The following is a 15846-nucleotide window of genomic DNA, read 5'->3' as shown; positions in this document are numbered from 1 at the left end:
CTCTGTCCTGTGCCAATTGCACTGTCTCTGACACTCCCATCCCGATTATCCCAGTCACTGAATCAATCCACCTCATAGAGGGCCTTCCCCTCCTGCGCTATTACCACCTTCTATTTTTTAGTTATTGTAGTAGGTGTTTTGCATATGCAATCTTATTTAATGACAGATCTGGAAACAAATATTATCATACCAAACTTATATGTAAGATAAACAAAGATTCAAGAAAATACAACAGGGCCACAGTGTTGGGTTTGTTCCTTGGAGGTAAAGACTTTATCTCACATACTTGGAGCATATTATCAAGAGGATTCGGTGCCTGGAAAATCCATCATACTTGGAAATGTAAAGTGTCAGTTAAAGAGAGAAAGAATCACCATAAAATTGTCCCGATGACAACAATGGGCTTAAGAACAGAAGAACTCATGAGGATGGAACAGGACTGAGCAAGGTTTCATTCTGTTTTGAACAAAGTTGCTGAGTTAGGGATGACCAGTGGCACCTAACAACAGGCGATCCCCAAAATACAACCTATTTGAATTCTAAGTTGTGGTTATAATCATTTGGGTTTTGTCTCTACACATTGTTAGTACTGTATACAATGTTGAAATAGAGCAATACATCTATATGTAACATTTCCAATGCCCAAAGACAAATGAAGATCAGATTTACAAACATACCGATAAAAGGCAATAACAACAGGAAAATTATGCTTTTAACTTCTGTAAAAACTGACTTAACCATAGACATTGGCGGGGGTAAGGAAAAACCAGTGGTAACTCTAGAACTTCCTATATAGAACAATTATATTTTATATATAATTTAATATGTATATATATACACACACACATATAGACATGTATATCACATCATGTGTAACTTTTTGTAGCCTACATTTTTTAATTAGCTATGTGTATTGAAATCAGATTAAACTCCTGTATGTCTTCTCCCTCTGACCATCCATTCCCCACAGGACAGAAGTAGGACAGCCACATTTGTCTAGCTGTTTTTAATCTCTGTTTTGTTCAGCTGCACCTGCTTCATTCCTGGCCCACCCAGAAAATGAGATACTTCAGAGAGTAGAGTGGCCATTGTAGCTCAACAGGCTTTGCAAGAAAGGGGCTAGGGGAGGGGGGAAAGCCTTGTGTTTAAACTTTGCCTCTGCCCTTCTGGTGTGTGTGTGTGTGTGTGTGTGTGTGTGTGTGTGTTTGTGCACATGCGCAACATTGAAGAAGTGTCCTAACAGATAGCATTTGATTTGCTCTTACAAAGTGTCAGACCTTGTACAAGGCACCTGGTATTAACCCTTACAAAACAGTGCCATGAACGACTCATTAAGCCCACAACATAGATGTGAAAGCTGAAGTAGAAAACAGCTTCGTTATTCATCATCACAGCCTGAACTGAGCAGCAAACATTCTCTTTCCCTAAGTTTCTCAATGAGATGAGAGGAGATTAAGTGTAAGCTCTCTTAGTATTGACGATCCCTAGGTGTTAAAATTCGTCATCATTGAATCAATTCTGACCCATAGTGAACCTATATGTCATGATTTTAAAGTAGAACTAAATTTCATAAGGACTGGGTTTTTTTTTTTAAAATTTTATTAATTTTAATGAACGTTTACAGAGATTTTGGATTTCCATTCATTCATTGTTGCACTTTTCTCCCTGCCCCATCCCTCCCCCCCAGTTTGCTCCTCTCTTTGAAAAGTAAAAGAAAAACTCTTTCATTAGGGCTGATTTTTTTTAAAGTATATCATTAGCTCTCCATTTCCAGCCTGGCCGCAGCATTATGGCCTCCACTGCAAAGAAGGATGGTGAGAAGAAGAAAAGAAATTCTTCCATCAATAGAGTGGTGAACGGAGTGGACACCATCAACATTCACAAGCACATCCATGGAGTGGGATTTAAGAAGCATGCCCCTCAGGGACTCAAGGAAAACGAGAAATCTGCCAAGAAGGAGGTGGGAGCACCAGGTGTTCACACTGACACCAGGCTTAACATAGCCGTCTGGGCCAAAGGAATAAAGAATGGCTCATATGGCATCCACATACGGTTGTCCAGGAAAGGTGAGAATGAAGATTCCCCAAACAAGTTATATACACTGGTTACCTACGTACTTGTTACCACTTTCAAAATTTTACACACCATCAATGTTGCTAAAAACTAATAACTGATTATCAAATAAAGCTACAAAACTGTAAAAAAAAAAAAAGGAGATCATTAGGTCTTCTAAGATACCTCTATGTGGACTTGAATAAACAGCCTTTCAGGTAGTGACCAAGCACATTAGCCATTTACCATATTTTAAATACGTACTCTCATGTTAAAAGGTCTGGACTTTGAATTCTGCATGACACTACCTATGGAGGATTGTCTGAAATACTGGGGAAGTGGAAAGTAGGCATAGTTTTAACTGGGTAGGATCGGATCAAGGATTCACTAGGCTGGAATTTATCAATCTTCCTTTGCCAATAAGTATTAAATAGCAAACAGCACTGAAAGCTAACAGAGAACTCTAGGAGCTGGTCAAAGTGGGTGTAGGCCTGACTTTGGACATGACAGATTTTGTCCTCTTGTATCTTTATAATGGCTCCTATGAAAGATAGAAATCCCAGGAGATGACACTTAGTATTCAAGATTGCATGGCTTCCTTTTTTCTTTATGTGGAGCCAGATCAATGAGCAGACTCAACTTGGAATAAAGAAACTGAGTTTGTCTAAAGAAGAATCTTAAGAGCACAGTCACTGAATGTACTTCAAAGAAACACACAGGAGGAGCCTGGTTAGGGTTCTGTACGAGAGAAAGTTCCAGAGACTGCTGGAGTCAGAGCGGTGACTGGGTGGGGTAAGGAATACAGACAAGAGAGGACAGTAAGGGGAGGGGATCAGAGACAAAAATCTAGTTGCACTCAGGATCAAGTTACTGGGAGCTAGGTTTAGATTATTAAGGGCCCAACACCAGGGTTGGCAGTAGTGAACACAAAGGAAGGAAATATTTCCTCTGGAAGTGAGAATCTGACTGATGAAGCAGTAAGTTCTTCCTGAACTCCCTCTGTCAAGGCTCCTGAGAGTAGATTTTAATGAAGAGAGGGAAAAAGTGCTAAACCAAGCACTTAGGTGTTATTGAGTCAAGTGCAGCTCATAGCAACCCTATGGGGGAAAAAAGATCTGAATCCTGTTTTATTCTGCACCATCCTCACACTTCCTGACACACAAGAGCCTGTTGCAGCAGTCACCGTGCCAGTCCACCTGGCTGAGGTTCTTCCTCTCCTTTGCTGACCCTCCACCCTTCTCAGCATCATGTCCCTCTCCTAGCAACATGCCCAAAGTATGTGAGGCAAAAGCCTCATTACTCGAGCAGAGTTAAAGTGAGATGAGAGGCCTAGCGTTTGGCGTGGCGGTGGCGGTGGCATCATCTCAAAGGGAGGTGGCTCTCTGGATGGCAATGAAGTGGATGGGTGTGGAAGGCAGCGGGAGTGTCTGTCCTTTTCTGTGCTCCTCTTTCTCAGCTCATCCCATAATGCCTGGCACAAGGGAAGGAAATTTCTGAGTATCTCTCAAAGTAGATTCTGGGTGCTCTCTCTTTACAAATATTGCCTTCCATCCATTCTGTTAGTCATTCAGCCAGTCATTCAGTCTATATCATCAATTTCCTAGGCAACTACTACACACCAAAAGCATATGAGATGAATGTGGACCCACAATTAGTGAAGGCGCTATTGGGGCTGTGGTGACTGATCCTGGAATATGATCCAGCTGTGGACTCGATAGATGCTCCAAACATCTAGGTATGGGGGAGGGGGAGAGGAGTAGATAGAATGAGGGGGAGGAAGAATAAACACAGCTGAGCTTGAAGAGACATTTGGATTTTCCAAAAGCCACACCTAATAACAGACTGTACTTAGGGGCAGGTCTAAATTAGTGACCTCAGTTTCTTGTTATGTTGATTCGAGGAGATTCCTGGTAGCAGGCCTCAGGGAAGCTCATGCATCCCTACATAAGTCCCATGACGAGGAGAATCCACAGAAGTTAATGATGATGAGATCAGACAGACCCATGGAGGGAGGGCAGGCATACCAGGACAAGTGGTCAGACGCTGCCCACCTGACTGCTATGTCAGTGTCTTCACTGTTGGGGTCCCTGAGGCTGGGCCCCATCCTGGGTAAAACTAGCTCAGATCCCATATACAGGCATTGTAGATCTGCCCTTTCTCTTTCAGACTCAGGCCCACTAAGGGTCATAAACTGAGTAAGTTACTTATTTAACCAGTGCTCATAAATACTCCCTCCTTTTTCTAGAAGAAATAGAACCTCTAATTGCTTACCTCCCTTACCACTTAAAATATTAAGCAGCTTTATTCCTATTTAAGAGGATTTAGCTGAGCAAATATTAAGGGCTTATCCAGCAGGCAAGGCGCTTTCTGTCTTCTCAAATTGCCATTCACTTTTCAAAGCTTTGCCAGAACTCTGACTGTACCCAGTGCAAAGCTTCGAGGAGTCTGAGTTGCCTAGTTTCTGTGTTTAATGGTTTTCTTGCCTAGGCTTTATTTTCTCTGTCATTATTGATGAGAAAAGTGGGACTAAAACAAAAGAGACTCTAGTCTTCCTAGGTCCAAACCTTTTCATTGAGAAGTTTAATATTTGGTTTTGGATGAGTTAATTTCCTTCTGTAGAACTCACATTCCCGAGGCAGGATTACAGAAAGCTTCTAAGAGTTCCTTTAGCCTCAGTGGCTCTGAGCTGTGCTGTACTTCTCTCTCCGAGGAGTTCCTGATCTGTTGAGATGAAGTGGTCTTCGTCTTTGTATCATTTCTAAAATAAGCAGCGTGACTGGCATGTGCTAGGATCTCCATTAGTATCTGTGAAAAGACTGAATATATAAATATAACCTCAAGAACGACATTGGCTTGAGCAGGCATGGTTCTAACTTCCTGAAACCCCTTAGGAGATATAAAGTAAAAAAAGGGGGGAAGAACACACCACATTAGAGGCAGCACTGGCATGGGGAAGAGGTAGGAGAGGATTCAGAATTGAAGATCTTGTGAGTGGACTTGGAGTAGAGGTATTTAGAAAAGGCTCACAAGTTTCCAGGTAAGGATACTGTAAGTTGGGTTAGGAAGGGAAAGGGCCATTCTCACACGGTTGGGTGGAGTGGAAGGGAGAGGCTATTCCAAAAGACAGATTAGTCCTTGAAAATCTCAGGAGTAGGAGAGGGGTGAAGGTGTGGTTGGTGAAAGAAGAGCAGGTTTGCCCAGTTTAACAACCCCACAGGTAGGGGTGGGGTTTGGGGGGTATTCTGTGCATAATTCTCAATCTATATAGTTCAGTGGGGCTGGGAGAAAGGTGAGGAAACTAGTGCAAAGGTCTTGGGTCTCTTGATTAGAAATGGTAATTCATCAATTCTATTACCTCAGACATTCAGCTTAACTAAGGCACAGAGCCCATGCCCACCTCCAGTCTACTTGTTCCCCTCCATTTCTTACCTGTTCATGTGCCCTTCCCACATATTCTATCCCACGGAATCTAGAGGTGTCCTCCTGGTGAAAAAGGAAGCAAATCAGTGTGAAGGCCATACAAGACCTTGGATCCCCCTCCAAGGTTAACAAACCACTTAAGAAGCCTGTTGCCACATCCCCCCTAATACAAGCGCCACTGCTGGGTCTAAGGGGAAGGGTGGCAATTGGAATAAGGCCAAGGTGACATCATTTTTTGGATACTCTGTGCCAAAGGAAAAAAAAAATCAAGTGGGTGGTTTTTCATCACAAAAAGCTGAGCCAACAGGTAATTGAGGGGAGTGGGATGAATCATGTTTGACAAGCAAGGAAAGAAAACATTTCCTTGAGGCAGGGTTCATTCAGTGTATAAAAGCCAGCTGGCTGTGGACCTCACATCAGATCGGAGCAACCAGGTAACCTGTTCTTCTCTGTGTACCAGGTGAGTTTCTGATTTGAAATTATTGCAGTTTTATTTCTTTTTCATTGTTTTGAAAGTAGACAAAAGATGAACAGGTATAGAGGGTACTCATTAGGGAGTGTCTTTATTTCAAAGGAAGGCAGAGTTTGAGCTAAAAGGATTCTTAGAGATGGATAAACCTGCTATCTCACCAGACAGTTAGAGAACAAGGATGAGGAAAGGGGAGGGATCTGTGTTTGAGTTCACAGTGAATTAAGAGGATTCAGGCCCAGGACACTTTCAGAGACTCAATTCTTTCTGTTTGTAATGATTATTATGGAGATTATAATTCATTCAACAGATCTCTAGCGAGTGTTTGGAAATCTGTTGGCATTGTGAATAAATAACCTTAAGGGTCTCTCCCTTCTGGTTATCCTAATTCTTTAGCAGCTTCAAGGGAGAAAGATACCTATCCCCGCATGCTTCACAGCCTCAGAAACCCAATGGAGGGTATCTGTGATTTGGTTCAGACTCAATGGCAATGAGTTTGAATTTAGCTTTTGAAGGCAATGTGCTGGGCACATTCAGTAAATCAGACCGAGGTGGAACTTACTCAGCGAATTTGCAAAACATCATGGAAGTTAATCATTATTGATAACCGCCATTGAGTTGGCCCCTGATGCATGGTGATCCCATGCACAGTGAAACAAATCATTGCTGTGTCCTGCACCATCCCCATAACCAACTGTTGCTTGAACTACCGTGGTCAGGGGCTAACTTTTGGAAGTAAGTCTACAGACCTTTCTGGCAATGCATGCACATAAAGAGGCCAAATGCAAATGATTGTGACTAGGGAAAGGAGACAGGGACAGGGAAGGACTGACAGTTTTAGGGAGACTTGCTGCAGAAGAGACTCCTAGTGGTGACACACGATGTGAGCTATGATGGAGGAGTATTTGGAGAAGCAACAATGAGAAGCAAAGTATTTGCTTAACAAAATGTGTGAGCAAGACCCTAAGTGAAATCACAGGGCCTTAAGTTAATATAGACTGATCCAGCAGGTGACAAGGCATTCTGTGTTACTATGAGTTTGTAGACTATAGTTGTTTTGCTGTCTTATTTTTGCCAAAAGGCCTGAAATGAAGGCTTCTTATCTCAGTCCAGTGCTAACCTTCTTAGTTTACCTGAACACTAGAGGTATACCATACCTCAGGAAAACAGAGACATGAAACATCTAAATGAAGCAAAACATCACCTTTAACTTCCTAGGTATTTCTCTTGAAATTATTCATACCTTAGCTGATTACTTTTATTCTCAATTTTAGACAGACGGGGCAGACAATAAGCTCTGTTTTCCATAGGAACCTGACAAGATATATTTGACATTGAACTTAGCTTCTTTCCCAGTTAATCCTTATTTAATGAAATCATCATTTTTTTATCTCAAGAGTCAGCCAACTTTGAAGGATGAGTTCCCAGCAGCAGAAGCAGCCCTGCACCGTACCTCCTCAGATTCAGCAGCAGCAGGTGAAACAGCCTTGCCAGCCTCCACCCCAAGAACCATGTGTCCCCAAAACCAAGGAGCCATGCCAGCCCAAGGTGCCTGAGCCCTGCCAGCCCAAGGTGCCTGAGCCCTGCCACCCAAAGGTGCCTGAGCCCTGCCAGCCCAAGGTGCCTGAGCCCTGCCACCCCAAGGTGCCTGAGCCCTGCCAGCCCAAGGTGCCAGAGCCATGCCCCTCAACTGTCACTCCAGTGCCAGCCCAACAGAAGACCAAGCAGAAGTAAAGAGGTGTACATCATGCCCTGAAAGAGCCAATCACTGGAGGCTGAGCCCATTTTCCCTTCTGCCTGTCCCATTGACATGTTGACCTGGTCAGTCTCTCTCCTCCATTTACACCCTGTGACAAGATGTTCCTTCCACTCATTCTGGAGGAGTCTCTGAGCATCTGAATAAAGATGGAGTCTCACTGGCTGAGCTAGTCTTCCAGTTTCTCAGAGTTCATCTGAGGAGGGATTTGGGGAAGGATCAAGTTATAATTTCTCTGTTCTGTCTCAATTATATAATTTTAATTCATACCTGGCTCTGTGTGTTATTGGCTGACTCAGCCTCCCTTACCACTAGCTCAAAGCAGCGACTGTCAACTGCTGTAGAGTTGTTTATAGTTAGAAAGTGGCATTGAAAGTATGTGTGTAGCTGTTATATACAGAAAACAGTTCTGGGCTTCCAAAAGGAGACCCTGAAAGGCTCTGTAGAAGCTATGGCTTCTGGCAGCCTCAGCTAGAGCCGGGCTTTCTCCTTGCACCTGAGTGAGTCTTGCCTGAGTTTAATTGATTCCTACTTCAAGCCTTCTTTAATCCTACATAACTTGTCCCCAAATTGCCCTTATTCTAGTAAGTTGGCCCTTCTATTACTATTATTCTGAAGAAATTGTGTTCATATATAGTCTAGTTTGATTGCCATTTCTCTTCCACTCTTTGTCCTTTTCTGATTTCTTATGACTATCATATCCAAACACTTAAACTCTCAGATACACAGAGACAAATACACTTACAGATACCAATCTACCCCTGCCCCACAGACAAAGATAGATCCCTAGGCAAAGACATTTATGCACGTGCACATGCACACACACTCATACAACCCTCAAATGTCCCAAGAAGACATACACTTTGATTTCATCTTTTTAGTATGTGTTTTATGTAAAGATATCACTGCTATATCAGAAAGACAAATAATAGAATCCAGTTTATTCTAGGAGAAGACTGAAAGGGTTAATCTTCATCTCCATATGCAAACAAGCACTCACACAAACACATAATGCAGAAAGCACACATATGTTCTTTCTGTCTCTAGTTCTCTCTCTTCCTATAAACTCACACACAGACACATATAAAAACAGGTGCATGTGTGCGCACACACACATACACAGAAACGTTTGGACAAGTTCCAGCATAAGGAGAATGATACAGATGAAACAAAATGTTGATCATAAAGTTGAATAAGAGCAGGCCATTATCTATAAAGTTAGGAGTGAAAGGAGGTTTAAAAACAGCATTTAAGTTTATAGAGAAAGAATATAAACTCGCATCTGTATTACATACCACACATCAGAAATGAAAATTCCAAATGAATTTTAAATATTAATGTAAAATTTGTAAAACAAAAAAAAGTCAACAACAAAAAATACATTCCAATACATTGTCAATTCCTATCTAATATTTATTACTTATCCAGTTAAAGTGCACCTAATCCAGACCACTATCTTTTCAATCACTGGATATGTATCTGAAAGATAGACAATTAATAAAAATTACAGAAGAAAAAAAACACCAAAAAATGAAACCGCACTTAATCCACCCCATCCATCCATTTTCCATTAAGTATCAAACTGATGTACAGAAAGAAAAGACAATTGAGGTCACATCAAAATTGTGTTTCCTCTCTATATCCAGAGCTCATTTATACACTCTTTCTCTTGCCCCTCCATCTTCTTCATTTTTAGGGGTGACTAGCAAGTTTTTAGCATACGTTTTCAGATCTAGGATATTAGGGAGCCAACACTGCTGTTATAAAATAGGACAGACTTGGGGGGAGGGCATTGGGGAGAGAATGAGAAAAGAGTGGATAGATAATGAACTCTGCATTAGAAAATATGAGAGGAAGAATGGCTGAAAGGAATATATGATTAGGCATTATGATATTACAACAATCTGAGACAAGGGGTACATTTGTTGTATGTGCATTTCTCATGTGTCTGTTGCCACCCAAATATCTTCCTCTGTGAAAACTCTTTCCATGTCTTTTGCCAGTTTTGTAATGGTGTTATCAGTCTTTTCATTGTGGAGGCCATGTAGGATTCTGTAAACTTTTCATATGAGACTCTTGTCTGAAATGTTATTGCCAATTGTATTTCCCCAATCAGTAGGTTTTCTTTTCACTCTGTTGGAAAAAGTTGTTTGGGTTTTATTATACTGATATATTTAAAAAATTTGAATACATTGCTTTTGACATTGGATCTTTGGATCCTTCCCATTTCCTTCACACACATCCCCACCCATTAAATTGTGAGACCCCATGATTAACACCGTCCCCTACCCATCCTCATTCCTCTGCTTCCACCCTTACCCTCCCAACCCTTGGATCATGTACTCATTGTGCAATAATGGTTTTATAGTATTTGTCCTTATGGAACTGAGTTAGTTCACTCAGTATGATTTTTAATGTGTACAAGGATTTAATCTTTAGAAGGTCCCATTCATCATTTTTATCCTCTCCAGAGCACTCATTTCTAGCTATATTTGTCAGCCTCTTTATACCATAGACTAAGCTTGATCTCAGTTTTTCTCTGATGAACTTTATGGTTTGGGCCTTTACTCCCAAGCCTCTAATCCACCTTGAGCTGATTTTTGTGTATAGTTTGAGATTCGGATCCTGTTTTAACTTTCTACAGGTAGCAGTCCAGTTTTGCCAGCAACATTTTTTGAAGAGACTGTCATTTCCCCGTTTGATAGATTTTATTCCCTTCTTGAATATCAGTTGACCATAGACAGCTGAGTCTATTTCTGGGTTCTCAATTCTGTTCCATTGGTCTATGTGCCTGTCATTATACCAGTACCATGCTGTTTTGTTACTAACACTGTGTAGGAGAATTTAAAGTAAGGGAGTGCTATTATTACTTTCTTTTCAGAAGTCATTTCTTAACTGCTACTATATAAGTGTGATCTATCATGATAGATGGAGAAAAGATTGAGACTGCTAACAACTTCATCTTACTTGGATCCGCAATAAATTTCCTTAGTGCCAGCAATCAAGAAATCAGGAGACATACTGCACTAGGAAAGTCTGCAGTTAGGGACTCTAACTCCAAATTACTGAGTAGTAATAATGTCAGTTTGAGGACAAAGGTGCATCTGATTCAGATCATGACCTTTCTGATCACTTGCTATGGGTCTGAGAGCTTTATTTTTTATAAAAATAAATCCTTAATATTATATGCAAATAAAATCTTTCTTAAGATTTTTTTTAAATCCATAAAAGAAAAATAATTGATACCTTTGTGCTGTGGTGTTGGAGAAGAAGGCTGGACATCTCATGGACTTCCAAAATAACAAACAAGTATGTGTTGGGGATGGTACAGCAAGAGTGCTCTTTAGAAGCAAAAAAATGAGGCTTTGCCTCACATACTTTGGGCATGTTCCTAGGAGGAACTATTTTTCAAAGAAGAACATGATACTCAGAAAGGTAAGTGATAGACGAAGAAGAGGAAGGCCCTTGATCAGGTGGATTGACATGGTGGCTGCCACAATGGTCTCTAATGTGTCAGGAGATATGAGGATGGAACAGGGTAGGACAGGTTCAGATCTGTCACCTAACAATAACAACCATGGATGTTGATTATAGATCCAAGAAAAATGAAATCTTTGACAACTTAAACATTTTCTCTGTCTACCATGATGTTACTTACTAGTGCAGTGGTGAGGATTTTGTTTGTTTTTTGATGTGGAGAAGTCTTGCAGACTGAAGGCTGATTTTCTTCATAAAGTGCTTCAAATCTTCTTCACTTGCTGCAAGTGAGACTGTGTCATCTGCTTAACACAGGTTTAGACAAATCTTCCTCCAATCCCAATGCCACATTCTTCTTCATTCAGTCTAGTTTCTCATATTATTTGCTCAGCATACAGATTGAATAGACATGGAACAGGGATACCATCCTGATGCACAACATTTCTTATTTTAAATCATGCCAAGTTTCCTTGTTCTATTCAAACAATTGCTTCTTGGTTTCTTTATAGGTTTTCAGGAGAACAATTAAGTGTTATAGGATAACCATTCTTTCAAGATTATTCATAATTTGTTAAAATATGCACAGTCAAATGGCTTTGCACATTAAATAAAATACAAGTAACCACCTTTCTACAATTACCTTCTTTCGTCTAAAATTTATCTGATATCAGCAATGATATCCCTCATTCCATGTTCTCTTCTGAATCCAACTTCAATTTCTGGGAGTTCCCCATTCATGTACTTTTATAGATTATCAAATAATCCTGTTCTTGTTGTTGTTAGATGCCACTGAGTTGAGTACGACTTATAGCAACCCTATGAGCGAAAGATCTGAACTCTGTTCTGTCTTGTGCCATCCTCACACTTTCTGACACACTAGCCCATTGTGGCAGTCACCACATCAATACACCTAGTTGAGGGTCTTTCTTTGCTGACCCTCCACCTTTCCTAGCATCATGTCCTTTTCCAAGGAATAGCCCCTCCTAGCAACATGCTTGAAGTATGTGAAATGAAGTATCATCATTCTTGTCTCCAAAGAGCACTCCAGCTGCACCCTCTCCAAGACATATCTGGTTGTTCTCTTGGCCGTCCATGGGATGTTTAGTGCTCTTCTCCAACACCACAGCTTCAAAGAAATCAATTTTTCTTCTGTCATCCTTATTTACTGTCCAGCTCTCAGATGCACATCAAGGGAACAGAAAGTCTCTGACCTGAATCAGACATATATTTGTATTCAAACTGACATCATTACTCCTCAGTAACTTAGAAAGGTCCCTAACTGCAGATTTTTCCAAGGCAATGCATCTCCTTATTTCCTGACTACTGCTACTAAGGGTATTAATTGTGGATCCAACGAAGATGAAGTTGTTGACAGTTTCAATCTCTTCTCCTTCCATCATGATGTTGCCTATTTGTCCAGTGGTAAGAGTACTTGTTTTCTTGACATGGAGATGCAATCCATAATGAATATTGAATTCCTTGCTCTTCTACAACAAGTGCTTTAAGTCCTACTCACTTTGGGCAAGCAAGGTTGTGTCTTTTGTATAAAGCAGGATATTTATGATTCTCCCTCCAAACCTGATGCAACATTCCTCTTTATAGCATCCAACTTCTCGAATAATTTGCTCAGCATACAGATTAAATAATCCTAAAAAAATTTTATTTGCATGTGATAGTAGTGATATTGTTTGATAATTTCTGAACTCTAGTTGATAATCTTTTTTTGAATTAGTGCAAATACTAATTTCTTCCAATCCTTGACCAAGTGGAATCCTTCCAGATTTCTTTGCACACATTAGTGAGTATATCAAGAACAGAATATGTTAGCCAAAACACTCCAATTGGCAGCCAATCAATTTCTGAGGTCTTAATTTCTTGCCAATTCCTTCAGTGAAAAAAGAAAAAAGATACCATTAGTGAAATGAGATAGCTTGACATGGCCGACACTGAATCAGACAATTACATGATCTACTGTGGAAGGAAAAAGTAGAAGAATAGTGTTACATTCACAATTAATATGACAATATCAAGCTCTATCCTGAAGTACAATGTTACAATGCTGTGATAAGATATAGCCATACACATACAAGAAAGAACTATTAACACAACTATTATATCCACCAATACCTAAAGCTACAAGGAGAAAATGAAGAATTTTTACCAAATTTTCCAGTTCAAAATTGACCAAATGTACAATAAAGAGGTGATGTTTATAATTGGTTACTAGATTGCAAAAGGTAGAAATAATGAAGAGGTATGAGTGGTAGTTGTAAAGTATGGATTTGGTGGCATAAATAAGACCAGAAAACAAAGGATAAATTTTGTGCATTCAGTGATTTATTCATCACAAATACTTATTTATAAAAACATAAATGACAACTTTACACATGGGCTTTCCTTGATTGACTGCACAGAAACCAGACTGATGACATCTATGGAAGTATTGTTGGAGAAATTCGCTATCAACAGTGAAAAGAGGCCAGCTATTGACTGTGGAACAGACCAACAATTATTCATGTGCAAGTTCATGCACAAATTGAGACTGAAGAAAATGAAAACAAGTCCATAAGAACCAAAATATGGCCTTGAGTCTATCCCATCTAAATTTAAAAATCATCTTAAGAATGGGTTTGAGATACTGAACAGCAATGTTGGAAGAAAACCGGACGAGGTGGGGGATGACATCAAGGAGATCATCCATAAAGAGAAAAAGAGATCATCACAAAAATAGAGAAAGAAAAAAAGAAAAGAAAAGAGGTAAAATAAGTAGAAAGGCAGAACAGAAAATTTCAAAGGACAGCTTGAGAAGATAAAACAAAGTATTATAAAGGAACATGCAGAGAGCAGGAATTGAGTAACAGAAGGAGATGAACATGGTTGGCATTTTTCTCTTTTTTTTATTAGTGAACTTCTTTATTATTGATGTTTGTTTGTTTGTTTGTTTGTTTGTTTGTTTTAAATGGTAGGTTCCTGGACAGCCCTGGCTCAAGTGGACATAACCAGCGGACAAGGGGATGGGAACCAGCCAGCATGGGGAGGGGTCATCTCACAACATTCCATTTATACACAGAATTAAACAGACAAGCACAGAGTCACTATTGCGGTTAGAAATTGGCAGCCTGGACAGGGAAAGAAACAGGTAGAGAGTGGTGGTGTTGTTAAAGAAAATAAAGGTACCCCTTAAACTGGTGTGCTTGGGGGAACTTGGTCTATTTCAATCAAATAGGAATCAGAAGATCAAAAGCAATTTGGGATGGCCAGAACCATCAGGGGCAGAGGGAAGAGGAAGGTCCAGGAGGTGTGGGGACTGTTTGGCAACTGGGGTAAAGGGATTGCCCTCTCCCCACTGGGATTCCCCCAGCCTCTCCAGTCCGGCAGGAAGGGGGCAGCCTGCAGCCCCAACGGGCAGGTCTGAGCTGCCAGATGCTCCAGTCAGGGGGCTGAAGGAGCTCACAAGGGCTTGCCCTCGAGGAATATGACAACACTGACCCCCAGTTTCTCTGCCAGGGTGCAGCGGTCCTTGACCTCCTCAAAACAGTTTGCTTGTAATTCATGCTTGATCCCTGTCAGCTTCTTCTGATGGCATCCTTGGAGCTAGCATAGATCATTTTGCTCTTAAGGGATGCATACTCAGGGGCCCAAAAGATAAACACTACGTTCTCCTTTTATGCTCTCCTTGGTCTCGTAGGTTGCATAAAACAGGGTGTAGTGGCAGTCTTTGCCCAGCAGCATCTTGACAAAGGTGGCATAGGGGTCGTTGACAGTCTGGCCGACATCTCCAATCAGAATCTCCTTGCCCTCCTCTAGGATGATGTTCTTCTTGTACTCACTCAGGCAGAAGAGCACCGCCTTCTTGTGTGTATTCACCTCCTCTGGTGTCAATGATTTGTGCACCTTCATATTATTGAACACCTTGATGAGACCATCAGAGACAGCCACACCAGAGGCCATGTTTCTGGAAGCAAAAGGTATATGGCAGAGGGAGCAAGAGAAGACAAGAGCCACCACAGCTGCTGCCTGGACCTGACTGACCATGCTTGGCATTTCTCAAGTTAGAACTGAAGAATAAATTCAAGCCTCAAGTTGCAATAATGAGAGATGCTATAGGGAAAATCTTGAAAGATCCAAGAAGGGTCAAAAGAAAATGGACAGAATAAACAGAATCACTGTGCCAAAAGAATATTGATCAATACAGAAATATTTCAGAGTATCATATGCTCAAGAGTCAATGGTAATGAGGGAAGAAGTTGAAGCTGTACTGAAGGCATTGGCTGAAAACAAGGCCCCAAGAACTGATTAGCATCTTTTGACTAACAGATGCAGTTCTGGACATGTTCACCAGTCTATGTCAGAAATTTGGAGGATAGCTGCCAGGTCAACTGACAGGAAGAGATACATATTTATTCCTACTCCCAAGAATAGATGATTCAACCAATAAAGGTTATCCAACAGAATGTGGAAACCATGCAATGATGTCATTACTATTGCATGGGGGATGGGCAAGAGGGGACAACATTGCTGAAGATCACCAAAAATAAAAATTACTAAAACAGTACATTAACAGAATTGTCTGAGATTCAAGCTGGGTTTAAAAGAAACTAGGCTACCAGACTCAACTGACTGGAAGAGATCTATATTTGTTCCCATTCCAAAGAAAGGTGACCCAACTGAG

The 15846-nt window shown here is 40.7% G+C and overlaps 1 protein-coding gene and 2 pseudogenes across 2 annotated transcripts; 2 read left to right on the top strand and 1 right to left on the bottom strand.

The window, feature by feature from the left end:
* Window positions 1-1789: 1789 nt before the first annotated feature.
* LOC102873702 lies at window positions 1790-2167 on the top strand (annotated as a pseudogene).
* A 5190-nt stretch (window positions 2168-7357) lies between these two features.
* On the top strand, window positions 7358-7675 carry LOC102846980 (cornifin alpha-like). 2 transcript variants are annotated; one of them, XM_006895898.1, is made up of 2 exons: window positions 7358-7489; window positions 7538-7675. In XM_006895898.1, exons 1-2 carry the CDS (start codon window positions 7358-7360, stop codon window positions 7673-7675), a joined length of 270 nt encoding a protein of 89 aa, XP_006895960.1. The 2 variants fall into 2 exon arrangements, with proteins under 2 accessions (XP_006895960.1, XP_006895959.1); XM_006895897.1 differs by having other exon boundaries at window positions 7358-7675.
* Window positions 7676-14624: 6949 nt separating this feature from the next.
* Window positions 14625-15125, bottom strand: LOC102846580 (annotated as a pseudogene).
* Window positions 15126-15846: the final 721 nt, after the last annotated feature.

The sequence above is a fragment of the Elephantulus edwardii genome, unplaced genomic scaffold, assembly GCF_000299155.1.
Source record: "Elephantulus edwardii isolate Elephantulus edwardi_28Jun2011 unplaced genomic scaffold, EleEdw1.0 scaffold00176, whole genome shotgun sequence".
Lineage (NCBI taxonomy): Eukaryota > Metazoa > Chordata > Mammalia > Macroscelidea > Macroscelididae > Elephantulus > Elephantulus edwardii.
Note: the sequence above shows the minus strand (reverse complement) of the source record. Positions and strands in the feature narration are given on the sequence as shown.

What these genes read in the sequence shown, in the direction of transcription:
- LOC102846980 (XM_006895897.1), top strand. Translation starts at nt 7,358, where the DNA reads ATGAGTTCCCAGCAGCAGAAGCAGCCCTGCACCGTACCTCCTCAGATT.